Source organism: Symsagittifera roscoffensis, chromosome 1, assembly GCF_963678635.1.
Source record: "Symsagittifera roscoffensis chromosome 1, txSymRosc1.1, whole genome shotgun sequence".
Classification (NCBI taxonomy): domain Eukaryota; kingdom Metazoa; phylum Xenacoelomorpha; order Acoela; family Convolutidae; genus Symsagittifera; species Symsagittifera roscoffensis.
The window spans coordinates 25,945,654-25,963,956 of NC_087062.1; the positions used below are offsets into that span (position 1 = coordinate 25,945,654).

Sequence of the window (18,303 nt, forward strand, 5' to 3'; positions counted from 1 at the left end):
GATTTATATTAAAATCTTCAAAAAAAATAAAATTCTTAAAAAAAATAGATTTTGTTCGACTTGTATTTCGACTGTGCTCGACATGTTTCGACTTTCTCGACCTATGTTTCTAATTTCTCAACGAAATCGGTTATGTTTCGACTTTGTGGTGTTTCGACTTGAAATTGTTTCTGACCGCAGAGTTTCTGTCGCAAAACTGTACTTGCTCGACTTTCAAAGTCGAAACATAAGTCGAGAACCTCGACTCGGGAAGTAAGACACACCGTGAGCCTCAAATAACCGTCATTATCAACTAAGCGGCGGAGATCTTAGCGATTTCTCTATATATCCAAAAAATCAGCTTTTATAAAAAAAATTTTATGAGATGAAGACCTACGTAGAAAACTTTCGGCAGTGAGAGGGTTGAATAAATATATCGGAGTACTGCAATTGCGTATAAAAAGTTTACCAACAAAAAATAAATTTTTGTGCCAGACAAAATCTAGTTTCAGAAAAACATGAGGGGTTTACAAGGAACCAAGGTGGGTTAATCATTATTGTATTGTCAGCAAAGGCGCAACATGATTTTGCAAATGTATAAAATATTGGAAAATGAAGGTAGTTCTTGTCCAAATAAGGTCTGCGTCAAGTTGTTTTATGCAACGGTCTTCTATATTAAGAACCGGATTTAGAATTCATTGTTTTTTAAACACTATTGAGCGTATAGAGATTTTCTGACGATAGCTTCCGCAAAACAGTACCAATGCAAAAGCCTAAAAGTTATTGTTTAGTAGCATATAAGCATGTAACGTCAAAAACTACGTCACAAAATTAAGAAGAATAAAAAATCATGGTGCAATTTTTTTTCGTTCATGTTAATCCGGCAGTTCGAAAGAGTGAACGTTGACCATGCTTTTCATTGACCTTGACCTTTGAGCAGCCCGTTGACCGTGAGTCCTTTCATGACCTTTTCAAAATCCTCGTAGCCCAGTTTCCCGTCGTTGTCTACGTCTGCCCGACTGATGATCTCTTCGACCTCGTCAAAGGTCAAAGGAGCACCCAGTTCTTGGAACACCACGCTACACAGAACAGACAATTTGAAAACATTATCTCCAATAAACAAGTTGCTAGCTTTTAAGAAATCAAAAAAAAATAAGCAGATCAAAAATTTAAAAAAAAAACTTGACGTTCTTCAAATTTGAAAACGGGGTGACTGCTTACGATACACACTGACATTTTTTGGCTCCAAACTGTTGCCTGTTCATCCCAAAATGCCTGTTCAAACAACAGCCTGTCCATCCTAAAATTTGGTAAAACCTAACATATTGATTGCTATTTTTGCATTTACGATGACATGTTTTGAGGCACTAAACGCTTCTGACAATTCGTAAAAAGCGCTCTGGTTGACGTTGGTTTAGAGGTTGAATTTAATCTTGTATTTTTTGCATTAAAATTTTTTCACTCACAACATCTCTACGGGTCCTACGAATCCGTCCTGGTCCCGGTCGAATATGCGGAACTGTTTGGCAATGACTTCATCTTCATCATCATCGTCCTGCATCCTCCTCGCCATTAACTCACAGAACGCGTTGAAGTCTAACTCACCCCTGCCTGAAAATAATAGGAAAAGCGATTAATGGCAGTAGGCAACAATTCGTATCATTTGATGGAAAAAAAAATATTTCATCGTGTAGCTACTAGCACAAAACATTTCGAAATTAAATGGCGCTATCTCAAAAGAATTAATCAGTTTGTCAATTTTTATTTGATTTTAAGTTTTAAATTTTAATCATTTTGCCAATAAGTCTCAAGATTTTGCAAATATTTATTAAATAAATAAGTGAAAATTTATAATTGAAAAATTAAGCAATTTTATGACTCACTTTTTGGAATATGATGAGAAAGTGATAAGTTGGTTTACAAAAAGAAATTTTCTAAAAGCGTATCTTGAATAAAATAAATTTATTTTGAAAATTGGGGTCTTTTCTTGCGCGGTCTTGAGTTAACAAAACATTGAATGAGTTAACATTTTTGAAATTAGACTGTAGACTCCATTCCGTATAAGTTAACCTTAAGGAATCAGACTCAAGTTTTAATGTCCAATTCTTATTACATCAGAAAGTGATGAATAGTTTCAAGCTCAAAAGGCTTCTTGTAAAAAAGCAAAAAAAAAACAGGTTACTGCAGTTTTAAAAATAAAACAATAACAGAGACTTCATCCGATAAAAAGGCTGAATGCTCAATCAGAAGCGCACAATTAAGATTCTAAAACTAAATTTTGTTGAACGTGATTGCAAATAAGATTCTGGTATCATTATTCCTGAAGTTATTTTGCTCAAACGAAAAACCATACCACTTTAAAGACGATGATACTAGACCATCATAAATTTAATTTAAACTTCAATCTGAACAAAATTGAATTTGCTTATCTGAATAGTGATGTTTCAGTTTCTTACTGTTGTGATTATCAAGAAAATGAAGCAACCTTTTATGCAGGTACTTTTTTCTTTTTCAGACTTTCTAAAAACAAAAAGGTCATAATGCTTTTAAGAAACAAAAGCAAAAATAAATCAAAGACAGCCGGTTGCTGTGCAAGTAGCACAGAATGCTCCCACCATATTCATAAAACTATTCACGCGCGTCAAAAGCTGGTAAGTTAGGCATAATCGTCAACAGTTAGCCTAATTGTTGTGATAAACTTATTTAATAGATAGATATGTCTCGACGAACCGGATAAACATCTTATCTTGGGTAGCCCTTGTCTACGAAGGGATTTTAGAGATCCGGTTGATGGAAATCGAAATTGACAGAATCAGATAAAGAAGATAAACCAGCTCATTTGAGAGTGGTTACGACAGCAAGAAAAGACACGAACAATTTCCCGGATGTTATCCAGCTCATTTTAGAGCGGAAACGACAAAGAGAATTTGGAAATATCTTTAAACAAATCTACCAAAATCCAGCTCATTTAAGAGCGGAAACGACCAATAATTCCCAGCAAGACAATTGAAATATGTCGTCTCTCCACTGTACAGTATGTCAAAACGCTTTAACCAATCAATCGGTGAAATGCGTCGGTTGTCAAGCTTCTGCCCACTCTGCGTGTATTGGCCTCAACACTGCCGATAAGGTGGTTGGGCACATTGAATGGAGTTGCCCAGATTGTGGAACCTGTAAAAGAGATCTTTTCCGAGTTATTGATGAACTGCGACAAGAACTGTTCTCAATAAAGACTATGGCGCAAGATGTACACGAATTAAAGTCTGAGCTGCTATCGCTGAAGCAATATCGTGAACCAAGTAGTATAATTGAAAAGAACAAAACCAATTATGCTGGGGCAGCGACGTTTAATCTGAATTCTTCGGCATTTATCAGAAATGCTCGTGAAAGTGTATCCTCAGAAGCTGGTAGCTCGAGGGTTACGAAGCGAAAAGGCTCCAAAGATAGAAATGACCGCAGACCAAAGAAACTACTAATTACGGGAGAAGTGGTAACAGAAGCACTCAAAGGTGTAGAAAAGCCACCACCACGACGCCATCTCTATGTTGGAAGAATTAAACAGACAAATGATGAAAGTGATATAGTCGCATGGTGTCAAAGTAAAGGATTTCCTCTGAATCATATCAGGGAAATAACAAAGGAAAATTCTCGCCACAAAAGTTTCCACTGTGTATTTGACGGCGAACATGCAACAATCATTGATCAACCTAATTCTTGGCCGGAAAATGTTGTAATTAACAGGTACTATCTTGATGCAGAAGCCAGAACCTGGCTCAGAACTTTGAAAAGCGATTGACTAAAATCAAATAAAAAACCCGAGTCTCAATCGAATGCTATGAAAGTTGGTGTAATTAATATACGTTCTCTAGCGAAAAAAGTAAATCAAATACAGAGCATATTGGCTATAGAACAAGTTGATAACTTGATCATAACTGAAACCTGGCTTAAGCCGGATACGGAATATATTCTAAATCAGTGCATAGACTCTTCAAATGAATATCGATACCATCATGTTTCACGAACGGCTAAAATAGGTGGAGGTGTTGCCATTATTTCTCGCGAAGAACTACAGGGTGAAAGAATTTTAAGCCATCTCTCGGACGATGGTGAATTCTTGGTAATTACGGTCGTGACTAGAAAAGTCAAAATAACAATTGCAGCAATATATAGACCGCCGAGTGGAAATTATAACGAGTTTTTTAATGAATTGACTGAAAATATTCTTGCTTCATCAATTGAAACCCAAATTCTCCTCCTGGGTGATTTTAATTTGGATCTAGAAAACAGACGTTGTGCCAAATCCAATACATTTTGTTCGATTCTACTGGAATATAACCTAGAACAGATTGTTAAGAAAGCAACTCACGAATACGGGAAAATTCTAGACCTCATAATTTGTTCAAACCCGGAATTGTGCTCACCCGTTAGAAATGAGCACGTTGAATACTCTGATCACCATCTATTGACGTTCACTTATGAAATCGCAATTCAACGGAAGGATAAAACCAGATTGACTATTTATGATTGGAACAATACAGACTGGAAACATTTAGAGACGGAAATAGATCAGAATTTAATCTTGAATCTGAACACCAGTGACCCGAACGAGATGGCGGAGAATTTTATCGAAATTTTGCAGCTGCTGAAAACTGATTATGTGCCAACTAAGACCAAAGTTGTCAAAAACCGATTTTGTAATTTTTACGATAAATAGTTAGCAGACGTAAAACGAAAACGTAAAAAATTAGAACGCGTAATGCGTGTAAATCCTGGATTAGAAAACGAAACAGCTTTCAAGGAGTATTTAAAGAAATGTAAAGATCTGTTTAGAGAGAAGAAATTGATATGTTTTTCCAGGCGCTTTGAGCTTTCAAATAGCCATTCGCTCAAGTTTCGTGAATTGAAACGCCTTGCTGGAGAAAAACAACAAAACGTTCTACCGCTGATATACTCCAGTGATTATGAATTAGCTGAAAACTTCAACCAATTTTTCATTCAGAAGGTTAGAAATTTAGTGGCAAATGTGAAAAGTAATGGCATCTCGCCGCCACTCTTTGCTTTCACTGCAGTTTCTTCTTTCCAATTCCAATATGTGACTACAGATGAACTAGAAGAAGCAGTAAGAATGGTTTCAAACGCGAACTCACGAGAAAATATACTGAAAACTATAGATATGAAAAGAATCGCACACTCGTGGAAAGATTATTCCATCATTATGATAAACAATTGCATCGATCAGTCCAAATTTCCAAAGTGTCTCAAGAGAGCGGTGATAACTCCTCTCTTTAAAGACCACAAACTTGACCAAAACGTTTTAAATTCTTATAGACCAATAGCGAATCTGATGTTTATCAGTAAAGTTTTTGAAAGAATTTTATATAAACAGCTCGATCAATACCTTAGCTCCTATAATCTTCTAGATGAACACCAATCTGCTTACAGGAAGCATTTTTCAACTGAAACGGCTCTGCTAAAAACTACAGATGATCTACTGACTAGTCTCGACAACAAGAGACAGGTCCTTTTGATAGCCCTTGACCTTTCAGCTGCATTTGATACCATTGATCATAAAACATTGAGAAAGATCATGAAAAATCGGATTGGAATGACGAATGATGCAGTGGATCTAATTCTTTCCTATCTAGAGAATCGGACTCAAATTGTTGCTATCAATGATGTTTTATCGAATTCTCAAGAACTCGAATTTGGAGTGCCTCAAGGTTCTCTTCTGGGACCCCTCCTGTTCTCAATCTACCTGACACCATTGAACGATATTATTGGCTCAACTAAATTTTCATACCAAGTGTATGCCGATGATACTACTTTATACTGTGAAATTAAAAATGAGAGTGAAGTAGCAGAAATAGAAAGATCTCTGGTTATTATTTCGAACTGGTTTTCGTCCATGGGGCTTATGTTAAATGAATCAAAAAGCCAAGTAATTAACCTAGCCACTAGTAAGTCAAAAGGTCTAACAAACGGTTCAATACTCATTGCAAATTCAACGGTTAAGCTGATGAAATCAACAGAAAACTCTGTGAAGTCTTTAGGTTGCCTCATTGACCGATCCTTGTCATTGAAAAAACAGATCGATTCCGTGTGTGGCGCCAGTTACCACAGTCTCCGGAAACTATACAGCATACGTTTCTACCTTGATTTTGAAAATAGAAATATGTTGGCAAGAATGCTAGTCTTAAGTCGATTAGACTACTGCAATAGCTTGTACTCGAGCTTACCAAATTATCTGCTCTACAAGTTGCAAAAAGTCCAAAATAGTGCCTGCAGATTTGTTTTCGGTTTGAAGAAGTCAACGAGTATTACTCCTTATCTACATGATCTACATTGGTTGCCCATAAAATCTCGAGTGATTTTTAAAGTCTTGACAATCGTACACAAATGCATTTTCAATCCTCAAATCGTTCCGTCTTATCTGAGTAAATATTTTTCACTACAAAAAAGTTCCTCCCGTTTCAGTGAAAGGACCGTGGTCATTAAGAAACCACTGGTTAACACGAACTATGGAAAAAGGACGTTTAGATTTGCTGCCGCACACCATTGGAATAGTTTACCATGTAACCTTAAACTACCAAATGAAACTGAATTTCGTAAACAGTTGAAAACTTATTTGTTTAACCAGTATTACTATGAGACTTGTTTCAGTTAAAGGTTGCTAAAATGACTGAAACTAGAAAGGTTGGAATTCAAAAGCTAAACGAAACCTTGCGTCTAAGAAATGTTCATGTTGAAACCAGGTTTCTCCCCAAAAGACGGATAATATTGAGCTCTGATAAGATCAAGAGAGTGACATATGCTGTTTTGGGATCATCGCTAGTTTATGGGATTTTTCTGCCAGATTCAGTGACAGTTTCGTGCCCTGGTGGAACTCTCTCAACCCTTTGTAGCGATCAGGTTCTCAATGATATGAAAAACTTGGATGTACAAACAGTGCTCATAATGGGAGGAACAAACAACCTGTTTGACCGTTCAGGGCGCCAGTCATTGGGAGCGACTGAAGTAGCCGAGGAGATGGAGAGTGCTATTTTTAGACTCCTTGACTGCAATTTCGAAGTTGGCGTCATGTCACTTATTAGCCGGGAAGGTGAACGCTCTCTTATCAGGAGAGTGAATAAATGCTACAGAAATCTAACGGCATGGTATAAAATCCCGCTCTTTAAAACTGTAAAGTTCAGCTATTGGAGGCATGTTTGCGCAGATGGACTTCACCCCACAGCAAATGGCGTGCGCGAACTTGCTAAGGACTTTTATGACGCCTTCAGAAGCATAGAAAATCCAATGGCTGTGAAACGAAGGCAAAGAAGGCGACGACGATGAAACGCCCAGCTCATTTTAGAGCGGGTCCGATTTTTAACCATCTTCAAAGAACATTTTCTGTTTAAATCCCAGCTCATTTTAGAGTTGGTACGGCTATCGACAGAAACGAACTCATCTTTAGCAGAGCGACTGATTATTTATACGACAAAACTGGTTTTACATTAAACTCAAACACCTTTGAATTCAAGAAATTGGTGTCGAAATAACATATGTGATGATGATGATGATGAACAGTTGTCTTCAAAAAAAATAACAAACAAAAAATGAAAAAAAAAATCAAAAAAAATTTTGAAATGTTTGTTTTTCAGCAAAAATTTTCAATTTTTTGAAAACAATTTGTTCCTGCCAGGTAAGTGTAAAATATAGCTTTCAAACTAGTTTCCGTTTGGAACAATCAAGTTTTTCTAGTAACACTGACCCATTTACCAAACTTTTTTAGAATTTTTTCAATGTCGTTTGAATCACGACTGAGAGGGCTTCAATATGACGTATCTTTCAACTCGGCGAGGAACTTTGTACTCGCGTGTGTTTTAGTTTTTATTTTTTTCCTCGCAAAATCAATTACCTTAAATAATCATTGAACTGATTTGAAAGATACATCATTTTGAAACCCTCTCAGCCGTGATTCGAACGGCATAAAAAAAGTTCCAAAAAAAAGTCTGTTAAATGGGTCATTTTGACTAGAAACATTTTCAATGGTCGGAACAACAAAGCGGACTTCAAACGTTTGTATCCAAAAATACGCTTTAGTATATATTTTTTTGATTTTGTCGTCCACGATTTTTGTTTCGGTTGTAATCAGAACTTTTTGTTGCTGCGCAAAAAATTTAATAACCAAGGTTGATCGAATTTGGGATATCTTAGAGGCTGAGAGCGCCAACAAAAAAACACGCGTTTCGCAAAAAAGTGCTTGCTGACATGATTCCAACGGTTTTGATTCAAAATCTCGATGTCTCATTTTTCTAAAACTTGAGTAAAACTTCGACAAAAACACCGATATTAAAAACTAAGCAGACGCAGCAGAGTATATTTATGTGAACATTGTGCCGAGCTTTTTGCTAGTCGATCAAAACCTAAATTGCAAGATCTAGATACACTCGGTAGCAAATTCAATACATCGAATCGTTACAACAAAGAGACCCATCACAGTTTTATGACCCATACACAGGAAAAAAAACAAACATAAAAAAATCCTAACAAAAGTTGTTTGATAATAATTCAAAGTTAAAAAAACAAGCATAAATTATGTTTCTAAAATTTTGGACCCTTAAAATTTTTTTAATACTGATTCAATACTAGCCAGGTTGTCAACTTGTGACAAACCAACTTTGTTTAAGTGCAAAAAACAGCAATATCTTACCATATTGTAGACATTTTTGTTAGCGCTATAACAATTTTATCCCTAAAAGGGCAATGAGTAGAGATGTAAAGTTGTAGTTTTGCACCAAGCATTTAGCTAATGGTTATTGTCAATTTTGGACAAACCAAAAACACGCAAAAATTTAAAACTTTTCACGGTTCGTTCGCACCAACTAAACCAACATCGAGGTTCGGTCGAGCTTCGGTTCACTTGCTTAAACTGTCTGCATTCTCATGCGCAAATGACCGATTGCGCAAGTATTCTCATTCAATTAACGCCTGTTTTAACTGTCCAGAAATGACTGATTTGTTGAGTATTTCCCTCGAATTTGTGAATATTCAATTCTGATTGGCTGACGTATTTTCACGCATGAAGGATTCCCCCATTGCGACCGACCTCCTATAACAAGCCTTGTTAAAGATGGTGGGTCGCACCGGGGAAATCTCATGCGCGAAACACCGAATGCGCAAACTTTGCTAAGTCAAATTCATAAATTCAAAAGAAATACGCAGCAAAATCAGTAACTTTTGAAAGTTTAAAAAGGGTGTCGATTGGTTGAAAATTTTGCGCATTCGGTCCTTCTCGCATAAAAATAGCCCCATATTGCGCCACTTACAGCTTGTAATGCACGTGTAAGCTTTTTGATGCTCACTTGCACCACATAACGCTTATACCAAATATGAGTCGTACGAAATTAATACGACCGATTAGCTAGCCTACGTGCGTTTCAAGCCCTGAAACGTACGTTTATGCATGTCTCAGGTCTTCTAATTCAACTTGGAACGATTTTGTTAAGCGGGAAAACTTGCCATGCATAAATAATTCGCGTTACGTTTTCAGGATTAAGGATGAAATCTACAACGCGCGCATAAATTTGCAATTTTCAAACTTCCAAAAAAAATTGGAGGTAAAATAATTTTTCAAATTTGATTTCAGGGAATCGATATCTTCAATATGGGCATGAATTTTTTTAAAACTATCACCGAAATTGCCTGACTAAAAAAAGGGCATCATGCATAAATGTTCCGTTTTCTTCGAAAGTCGGAACAAAACCGCACCGAGCTCAAATATCTTTTTTCGACAGCCGAGACAAAAAGCGTTGAGATTAAAAGATCAATATTTTTGGCATAATTTGCACCAGCAATGTTTTTTGGAATTAAATATTATTTGAATTTAAATCTTAAGGCTCAATTCAATTCAAACCAATAGTCAGTTTGGAATAATGAATCAGCTCATTGTAATTATCCCATGCAAAACGTGAAAAATGAGAGCAAGACTGCTTGTATCAGGGCGAAGCCCTGAATATTCTGACTGCCTCTCAAAGTCTATGGAGCAGTAAGAACATGAAAAAAATAAAATGTAATAAAATAAAACATTTTTGTTTGAGGTTTTATGTGAAAACCATCGCCCACACGCCATATAAAGTACAGAGAGATAAATTTTCAGATACGCTTTTTTCAACCAATTAGATTTTTAAGAGGGACTAAACCTCCGCTTACGCTTTCATAGCGCGAAATATCTCGTGGGTTAATTGTCCTAAATTGGCCAAAATGGCAATATTTAAACCCCCATAACTTCACAAAAAATAATCATCGGTGAAATATTTTTTCAAACTTAAGCTCATGACAACGATACCTTTTTAATGACATTTTTGATGAATTTGTGAAACTTTTCCAATGTAGACCCAAAAAAACAATAAGCTGATTCATCAGCTGTTTTTGATTTTGGGGGTTAAGCTAACATGGCTTTATTTTTACTTAAAGTTTCTGAGACTCATTAAAGAAGCTAAAGATTTGAATCATTTGCCCTGATACTAGCTATTTTTCTGACATGAAATTGTCCAAATATTGTACATATCACTTCAAGAAATGAGAAGCACTCATATTTGAACACCAAATTTAGACAAAAAAGGTGAAAAGTCAGAAAATTGAAAAAAAACTGAAAGAAAACTTACAGATGTCTTTTATTCAGAAAGTTTGTGACTTTTTTCTGAATTTTATATATTAATTTTTAGGTAAAAAGCGATTAAACTGAGAAAAAAACTGCAGAGCGATGGAACATAATAGCTAAATCAACGTAAATATGCAGTAGATTTTACTTGCGTGTCATCCAAATTGACTTCAGTGTCACCAAAAGTTGCAAAATTTGGAGAAAATCAGACAATTTTTCTCGAAACTGAGACATTCTTTCAAGTTTTTTTTGTAATTTAAACTGCGACTGAATGGTTTTCAATATGATACTACGCTTAACCACATGTGTGCTTTCTTGAGGTGGTCAATATCAGGAAAAAAACACACCCTACGACATAGTTCCTTCCCAACGGAGAATTATCGGAACAACTTCCACCACCTCCTCATCTATAAAAACAGATTCGAAAAAGATTTTTTTAAAATTTTTTCTTGGCAATGATATCCTTGGTGTGAACATTCTGAAAGTTTCGTGCAGCCAAAGGCTAAAGTTTAGCAATTAAAAAATTCATTTCTCAATATTTTAAGTTTAACTACTGTTTGAATAGGGTGTCAAGTATCTACAAGGGTGAAAACAGAAATAAAGACCATTCCTCTGTTGTCAAGTTTCAACCACCAATCCCAAAATTTTGATGAATTTTTGGCTAAAATGAACCAAATGAATCAAGTTTTTGGTAACGGATTCTAGAATAACTATGAAATAAATACTATGAAGAACGAAAGATAAGGTCAACCTGTACTTTTTTTTACTAAAATCGCTTAACTGGGGAGGGCACTAAATTTGGTTATAAAAATGATTTCTCACCTGACTCATCCACTTCGTCGATCATATTTCGAATCTCGGTCGGATCTGGCGCGAACCCCATCTTGGTCAGACATGTCTGCAGTTCACTGAACCCAATTGAACCCTGTCCATTTACATCGAACAGGTCAAATGCTTCTTTGAACTCTGAAACCGGACATCGAAGTTAACCTCAAAATCCTGACTTAAAATTTTTTCCGGTTTGCATTTTTTGGAGAGTGGTATTTGTTATTGTATAAATTTGACCGAACGAAGCTTCATAACGCTCCAATGACCCTTGTTAACTTCACATTTTTCAAATAGGAATATAGGCCGTGGGTTTGAACAGCCAATAGGTAGTTGGTAAAAAAATAAGAATTAACGAAATAAGAACCAATTCGTAAAGTAAAAATGAATTGAAGCATTAAGTAAGGTCATAGTAGTTCGTAATTTAATGAACCGATCATAATATGTTTAGTTAACCAGAAAAATGATTCAAAAAATGAGCGAAACTCCTGGCGTTGCCAAACTATTCAATATCAGATTGTGTATTTACAATGGGGAGATTGTGTATTTACAATGGCTTTGAGACTGAGTTTATAATACCTGCAATTTGGCTGGCACTCAAAGTCGAGATCAGTTTCTGGCTGTCTTCTTCAGACCCCATTGAGGTTATGGAGGACTTGGTGGATTTGCGGGACAGCGCTGAAATTCAAAAAATATACAGATACATAACATTAGCTCAAGATCGAATAAGTATTTAGATGTTGATATAGAATATGGTTAAAACATTCAGTCAGTAGAAAACTAACCAATTGTTTTTTTTAAATATATATTTCACTATTCAAGGCCTAAACCTTATGCTTCTCAGAATGAAACGCTGAATTTTATTCCTGTCGTACATGAATATAATGTTTTAAGTCAACAAATATTTTGATCGATTCAGCTCATTACTTCGGAAATTTTGGATGAATTTGATTTCGTGATTTTCATCTTAAATTATAAGCCCCAACAAAACCTTTTATCAGAGGAGTTTAGGAGAAAACATCCAGAACAGTGATTCGAGCATCGCTTTGTCAAAGTGTGAAAAATGAGAAGGCGGAAATTATTTCATAAGCAAAGATAGTGCACAACTTCGGCCTTTTTATTAAGACCAGCTGAGAAATAAAAAGTTTTTTTGTTTAGTTCAGACAACTTGAAAACTGCCTATTAAGAAACAAAAAAAGACACAGTTCGTAGCTGCGCAAGAGTCCCAGAAATATACGACCATCTTCAACTTGAAAAAAAAAGTAATGAATTTTTCGTCACAAATTTTATAGTTTTTTTTCGGAGGAAGAGGTTCTAATAAAAAAATCTGAGAAAACATTGATCTCTCTACTGACGTCATTGTTGAACGACGACAGTAATCTACCCTCTAAATTGGTCTCAATAGTAAGAAAAAATTCAGACCACTTTTCTCGACAATGAACTGAGAAAATTTAGGGAGGACCCTTCGGGCGGTTAGGGGGGAGCCTTCGGGCGGTGCTTGACGCCCTTTCCCCTAAATGTGCTGTAAACGACATCAGTACTAATTATCAATTACATCATAGAAGCAGAAATTTAAACTGTTTCTTTTATTCTCTCACGATTTTTTTTTTTCGAATTTTGATTGCAGTTCGATTCACACTTGGAAAAAATTTAAGCTGCTACTTCACCTGGTATCGAGTGACGTATATTAGCGGTGCTTAAAGTTTATTGGCGAAGCCTAAATTCAAATTTTCTTATTACCGCTAATAAAGGTCACACGAGATCAAGTGAAGTATCAGCTAAATAGCAGCTTAAAATTTTTCCATGTGTGATTCGAACTGCAATCAAAATCCGAAAAATCGTCAGATAAAAACATGGGAAATTTCAACATTTTTGCCTACTTTGTGGTGAGATAAAAACTTTTTAAATGAGCCAAAAATTGCTGACAGTTCAAGTAAGTTTTCTTATGTTACAGCCAACAAGAAACTAGTTGCTCTATCAAAAAATTGATACAATAAGGGCTGTCACAAAAGTCATAAGTTCAAAAACTTCCTGTAGTGTCAAAAATTTAAGCTAAGTATTGACATAAAAGAATAGCATATTTCTATACACTATCTATAGCATATATTAGCATGTACTCTATACGAATATTTAGAGTCAGCTGCGGGTTTTTGTGGCGAATGGATATCAAAATCAATTACGAACACATCCTACTTAATCAAAACCTATCAAATTGTGAAATTTCTTGCATTAAAGATTTTTGAGAAATACGAAAAAATTAGGAAACTTTGCTAGCACCTTCTAAGATTATCGGGAAGCTCATTTGCTCTTTTTCGAAATTATAGTAGAAACTTTTTGCGCATGTAAGCTAATAGAGAAGAGACACTCACCAGCCATTTTTCAAATTAAAAATAAGCAAAAATACAAATTAGCTAGAATGGGAAGCGTTTAGGGTCTGATTATCAAAACTCAATTCGTGTGAATGAATAAATTTCGCTCATTTTGAAAAGACTTCAAATATAAAACCGAGAAAAGACGCTTTGTATGGTAAAAAATTAACTATACTGTCTATGTAGAACAAAAGCTACTTCATTAAGAATGATTAAACAAACACAAAACACGCTTGAGAATTCAATCGAGTCAGCATGAGATACTTTACAGATCGGCCTGACTTTTGCTTTCACTGTTTCTAGTCTCAATTTCTGTTTTTATTGACAATCAAAAAAGTATGAATGCAATTGTCTCTTTTGATCGACGCTTTTAGCTTTCTTTATCACTTCATTAGATTAGCGGTATGCGGTAAAAAAAACGAATACCAACTCGATGAAAGTCTATTCACCAATAAATAGATCGTGAAAATTTAATTTTACGGCCAGAAATGTATGTTTTTCTTGTCTCTGAATTAGAACATCAACTTTTATTGAGATTTCTTAATTTTTATTAAAACTTAATTAAACTCAGGACAATTCACGGGGAACGAAAATTCAAAAAAGAACAATTGAACAAAAAGAGCAAATGAACGCTAGAGATTGGCTTTCTTGCGCTTTTTACGAATTGCTTAATCGCTTGCAATTTTTGATCTTCACAATCAAAACAGCTGAAAAAAATTGTTCAAAAAACAAACTGAAGATTCCAAGATTGACTCGAAAACAATAACAACGATCTGTACAATCCTGTTGACCAAAATGGAAACTATTGAAAACGAAGAAGACGACAAAAAAATAAACAAAATGAATTATTTGAAAAACAATGTTTTTGATCTCGGAAAACACATCAACCGCCAAGCAAGATATTAAAGCATAGATAATCAAATTTTTGCAAACACTGGTATCAAATACTGCTGCCAAATTTTGCAGGCTAATACGTCTTCTGATTTAGGTCAATTTTTCTATCTCCAGGAGCAATTAAGGCTGGTCATCCTGTTACGCCTCGCAAGGATTCTGATAAATTTTTAAAAAACGTTCCACTTTTTTTTAAAAATTACCAAATTTTTGATAAAAGATGGGATTTTTAAAACGCAGAGGCAAAGCAGAGCTTCGCATCAATTGCGTTACAACAAACTTAATAAAAATAAGTCCTATAAAAAACAAACTAGGTCTACCAAATATTGAGTATTTTTATGTCTCGATAAAAGTTCACTCTAGGCAAATAGACAATTGAATATTAATTTAGCAACGGAAAAAAACTTACGAAGAGGAAATTAAAGCTGACAATTGAAACTTCATTGAACAACACTAGTCTTTGCAACTACAATGAAAGTTGTTTACGCCACAAGAAAAATCAGCGATGTGGCCATGATCCGCCAATCTTTCAGCAGATACCAGTTGACCCGAAAAGAAAAAAAAATTAGTTTTTTTGTCTTTCAACTCCCTCCCTGAAAAACTAGTGAAGTCGCTTATAAAAAAAAATTAAAGTCCCTCCCTGAAGCTAGAGCGAACAACACATGCAATTACAACAGCAGAGAAAGTTACAGCACCAGCAAAAGACGTGATGTAGCAACTTAGCCAACGAAACTTGAGCAGACAAATGAAAGTCCGACAATTCAATTTCTACCGAAAAGAATTTCAATTGCATATAATTGCAAAAAAAAACAAAGTCCGACCGAGACTCGACCCCAGACCTTAGAGGTGAAAACTAGAAAAGAAAAGGAGTGAAAATAAAGGCCACGCACGCAACAATTTTTGGTTGCAATCACCAGCGGATTTAGGGGAGAGGGGGTGGACGCCCTGCCGAATGCGGATTATACTAAAATCTGCATCGCAGATGAAAAATCTCTGCTTTTGACTTTTTCAATTGCTCCTCGGAATAAGGGAGGATATGGTTGCATACGATCGGTTTGCGTGTCTAACTGGTAAAAGCAAAAGCATGAAAATTTTTGGCAAACTTTCATCTGATTGTTCAATTTTTGGTACCTCAGTTCAAATTACCTTATTTGTTAGTCATGTATTTGTTATTTTGTAAGTAATGGTTTTGCTAACAAAGTTACTTTCATGAAATCACCAACAAGAATGGAAGTTAAACAAAAACTGAAGACAACATCGAAATAAAAAAAGACCTTAAAGTTAACGGCGTTCGATTCACGAGTGAAAGGACTTTACTTTGATATATTGCTCAATATTTTCTGATGACTGCTTAGGGCAATGAATTTGGCGGAAAACCAACAAAAGTATAACGCAACCTAAGAAAAAATTCTCTTCCAAAACAATGAGACATTGCAGAAGTAGAGTAGTTTGCTAAAATAGCTGCACCGAATAGCGATTAAAAACCGCGTAATGCAAATTACGGTTCACAAAATTGTCCTTGTATGGCGTTGTTTTGGAGGAAAACCGAATTCAAACCCATCTCTAGGGTTACCGCGGAGATAATTTAAATGAACAACGTTGAATAAGTTGAAAGGCAAGCAAACTGCATAGAATTAGAATTTATCAAGTGATGATAGAGAACTTTTGCAACTCGGAAAAATAATTAAGAGTATTTAGTAGCTTGGAGAGAAACCTAGAAGCAAGCCAGTTGGGCAGCTCAACGGAAATTGCTTTGTTTTTTTTTTAACACAAGGTGCCTCAGATGCCATCCAGGACAAATAGCAACAGAAAATGATACTTAGAAACAGAAACTTTTAATTATTGCACTTTGCTAAGCGTGGCATTGTGACAGTAATAGCCTAAAACTTTCATCATTTTCCTAAACATATTTTCCAAACATACCATAGAAAGCACGATAATTTCGATAAGAAAACTGATATTTTCAATATAATTTTTCATTTAACACTTGATGGTTTTGCGTCTATAAAAAAGCAGAAGATAATTGAAAAAAAACAGCGATCAATTAACAATGCCTCATCACTTTTTCAGAAAAATTGCGTTGAAAATCAAAAAATCGTGGGGAAATCCTACTGCAGCAAACAATTTGAAATATTCAAAAATTCGAGACATTGCAAGAAAAGTAATCAGAAAGGAAAAAAAACGATAAAAGAACAAAGTGGGAAAAATTTGAAATGCTAAGCACAGTTCAAAGCTTTCAATGAACTTTGCAAAGATAATTCAGAAAAAGTATAAAATGAGTGTTTTGCAAATGATTTTAATGATAAATTTTTCAGAGAGAAAAATGCAAAATCCTCATTTCGACCATGCAAAAGCGGCCGAAATTGTAAATGAAGTAGAATAATCAAAAGTTCTTGGATACTTATTTGAAAGAGATAGAATGGACAGTGAAAACGATGAGGAACAAGCAATCAAAGTCACAATTTCATCAAAGACTTTTTCTAAACCCCATTTGTCTGTAAGTTCAGACGAAATCTCTAGCCTTTTCAATCATTGTAGGCGAAAAAATTTTATTCGATGGTCTAAAATTGGCAAAAGTCATGTTTGTTTTTAAGTGAGGAAGAAAAAATCATGAAAAAAATAAAGAAATTAGTTTACTATGTTCAGTGAGCAGGTTGAAAGAATCATTTTTAATAAGGAAACCAAATTTGCAAAAACGCACAACTTCATACATGGAACGCTTCGAATTAAATCGACGGATAAACATTAGAGAGAGAGAGAGAGAGAGAGAGAGAGAGAAGAGAGAGATGATCTATTCTTGCTACTCCTGTAAAATGGTCTCGAAGGAAAAAAATCATTCAGACTAAGTTCTCGACACTGAAAGTTTGTCAACACAAAAATTTTCGAAACAATTTTTGATCTAAAATATGAGTGTCTAGTTTGTCCGGAAAAAACACATAAAGTCAAAAATGTCCTTGTTTTGTTCTTCTGTGCATTAAAATAGCTGTAAATTGTTTTTAAGGCCTTATTTTGCAAGTTTTGACCAAACAGTTTTTATACAGTTTGTCTAGAATCAACACAAAAAATTTCGAAACAATTTTTGATCTAAAATATGAGTGCCTAGTTTGTCCGGAAAAAACACATAAAGTCAAAAATGTCCTTGTTTCGGTCTTCTGTGCATTAAAATAGCTGTAAATTGGTTTTAAGGCCTTATTTCGCCTTAACCAAGCTAAGTAGTTTTTTGCTCCACAGTTTCTTCGAGATTTATCCAATACACGGCTGATAAAAGAAAAATATTATTCGTTGCGTATTGATCAAACCATAAAACTTAACCTCCTGCTTAACAAAAACTCAAAAACCAGAGGGTAATCTCATTTGAAAAACTACAGGTTTAAAAAACTCCTTTCTGATAATCCATCACTAATATGGATGCGATATTAATTTTGCTAACAAAAAGCCCAAAATCATGAAAAAAAAACTTTTCAATACGAGAAAGATTTAGTTATCAAGATTAGAGTTGAATGAAAACAGATGCGAACATCGAAATTAGCAAAAACGATGCTATCATGGCGCCTTGCTTTTATCGCTTTTCACGCATATTAATACCCTTAGATATCA

General features: G+C 35.1%; 1 protein-coding gene across 1 annotated transcript; it reads right to left on the reverse strand.

Annotated features, from left to right (window-relative positions):
* Positions 1 to 745: 745 nt before the first annotated feature.
* On the reverse strand, positions 746 to 14,109 carry LOC134855993 (uncharacterized). The gene is made up of 5 exons (XM_063872364.1): positions 13,816 to 14,109; positions 12,026 to 12,124; positions 11,444 to 11,587; positions 1,446 to 1,590; positions 746 to 1,058 (listed from the first exon to the last, which is right to left on the reverse strand). The coding sequence occupies exons 1-5, from the start codon at positions 13,820 to 13,822 to the stop codon at positions 896 to 898; spliced, it is 558 nt and encodes a 185-aa protein (XP_063728434.1). The 5' UTR covers positions 13,823 to 14,109; the 3' UTR covers positions 746 to 895.
* Between the last annotated feature and the right edge of the window lie 4,194 nt (positions 14,110 to 18,303).